This window comes from Eimeria mitis, genomic scaffold, assembly GCF_000499745.2.
Source record: "Eimeria mitis Houghton genomic scaffold, Emh_scaff1623, whole genome shotgun sequence".
In the NCBI taxonomy this organism is placed as follows: domain Eukaryota; phylum Apicomplexa; class Conoidasida; order Eucoccidiorida; family Eimeriidae; genus Eimeria; species Eimeria mitis.
The window spans coordinates 2,515-4,457 of NW_013569937.1; the positions used below are offsets into that span (position 1 = coordinate 2,515).

Consider the following 1,943-nt stretch of genomic DNA (forward strand, 5'->3'; position numbering starts at 1 on the left):
ACATGAAGGGGGTAAGTGCTCGTTAGCCCCGTTTGAGTTGTGAGCTGCTGCTGCTGCTGCTCGCGGCTCTGACCTGTGGTAGCAATCTCGCCCGCTCGCCAGCTAGCTAGCTAGTAGGCTAGCTAGCTAGCTAGTAGGCTAGCTAGTAGGCTAGCTGGCTAGCTAGTAGGCTAGCTAGCTAGCTGATTGGCTAGCTGGCTAGCTAGTAGGGTAGCTAGGTGGCTGGCTAGCTAGTAGGCTAGCTAGCTAGCTAGTAGGGTAAATAGCTAGCGGCTACTGCGTAAGAACTGGAATGCGTGGCCAACAGCAGCAGCAGCAGCAGCAGCAGCTGCTGCTGCTGCAGCAGCAGCTGCTGCTGCTGAAGCGACTTGGTTAACATTTGTTTATGAAACTTTGGCTCGCCAAAATTAAAACGGATTCCTGGAGTCGACAGCTAGCTAGCTGTCTGGCTGGCTAGCTAGCTGGCTAGCCAGCTACCCAGCTAGCTGCCTCTCTGGCTAGCCAGCTGGCTGCGGGGGCAGGCCTCTACACACCAGCCGCTTCACCCCCCACTTCCTATACACCCAGCACACGAGCTAGCTAGCTAGCTAGCTAGCTAGCTAGCTAGCTTGCTGAATAGCCAGTTAGCTAGCCAGCTAGCTAGCTAAGCAGGTAGTAGCTGGGTAGCTACAGCTAGCTAGCTAGCTAGCCACATCAAAAGGTAGGTAGGTAGCTAGCTGGCTAGCCAACGTAGTTTGCTTGCCGCTGACGCTATGGAGTTGCCAGCTGACTACCCAGCTACCTAGCTAGCTAGCTACCTAGCCAGCTAGCTAGCTACCCAGCTAGCTAGCTACCTAGCCACCTAGCTAGCTACCCAGCCAGCTAGCTAGCTACCCAGCTAGCTAGCTACCTAGCCACCTAGCTAGCTACCCAGCCAGCTAGCTAGCTACCCAGCTAGCTAGCTACCTAGCCAGCTAGCTAGCAAGCCAGCCAGCCAGCTAGCCAGCTAGCCAACTAGCTACCTAGCCTGCTAGCTAGCTGCCCAGTCAGCTACCTAGCCAGCTAGCTAGCTAGCCAGCTAGCTAGCTACCTAGCCAGCTAGCTAGCTAGCCAGCCAGCTAGCTAGGCGGTGTGTGCGATCAAAGGCCCCAGAAGAAACCGCAGCAGCAATTCTGCTGCTGCTGCTGCCTCGAGCAACGCTACGACAGGGGAGCTCACGCCTCTCTGCGGGACTGGCGGTTCGCCTGCAGCAACAGCAGCAGCAGCAGCAGCAGCAGCAGCAGCAGCAGCAGCAGCAGTAACAGCAGCAGCAAATGTCGCCCACCGCAACCCACGGAATACAGCAAGAGCAGCAGAAAAGAGAGAACAGCAGCAACAGCAGCAGCAGCAGCAATAACAGCAGCAACAAAGACACACTACTACCCCAGCATCAGCAGAAGACCAGCAAGCAGCAGCAGCAGCAGCAGCAGCAGCAGCAGCAGCAATACCTCTTTGGCGAGGAAAGGAGACTGCTCTTCGTAGGTGATGATGATGGGCTTGAGTCGAAGCACAGCCTGCTGCTCCGTGTCTCCGCAGCAGCAGCAGCTCCCCTTCCCTGCTGCTGCTGCTGCTGCTGCTGCTGCTGCTGCTGTTGTTGTTGCAGGGGGTGTGCTTGAGGGCGTCTTGCTGCTGCTTTGTTCAGCCTTCACGCTGCTGCTGCTGCTGCTGCTGCTGCTGTTGCTGCTGCTGCTGCTGCTGCTGCTGTCTTCATCAGCATCACGGGGTCCTTGGGGGGGAGAGCCTTCTGCTGCTGCGTTGCTGTCGTTTGTTGTGCTGCTGTCTTCACTGCTGCTGGCGCTTGTTGCTGCAGTGCTGCTGCTGCTCCTGCTGCTGCTGCTGCTGCTGCTGCTGCTGTTGCTGCTGCTGCAGCAGCAGGGTTTAATTGGAGTAATTGGCAGTCTACGGATTTCTGCTGACAAAGAAAA

At 56.9% G+C, this 1,943-nt stretch overlaps 2 protein-coding genes across 2 annotated transcripts in view; one reads left to right on the forward strand and one right to left on the reverse strand.

Moving 5' to 3' along the window:
* The window catches only part of EMH_0040660 (uncharacterized protein), a gene marked incomplete at both ends in the record, with an annotated part of 2,351 nt that extends 2,345 nt beyond the window's left edge, over positions 1–6 (forward strand). Inside the window, one exon of the mRNA XM_013495532.1 lies at positions 1–6. Within this exon, the coding sequence (XP_013350986.1) occupies positions 1–6 (6 nt within the window).
* Positions 7–1,193: 1,187 nt separating this feature from the next.
* The window catches only part of EMH_0040670 (uncharacterized protein), a gene marked incomplete at both ends in the record, with an annotated part of 3,389 nt that continues 2,639 nt past the window's right edge, over positions 1,194–1,943 (reverse strand). The window contains 2 exons of the mRNA XM_013495533.1: positions 1,194–1,223; positions 1,467–1,941. Of these exons, the coding sequence (XP_013350987.1) occupies positions 1,194–1,223; positions 1,467–1,941 (505 nt within the window). The remainder of the gene's footprint in view (positions 1,224–1,466; positions 1,942–1,943) is intronic.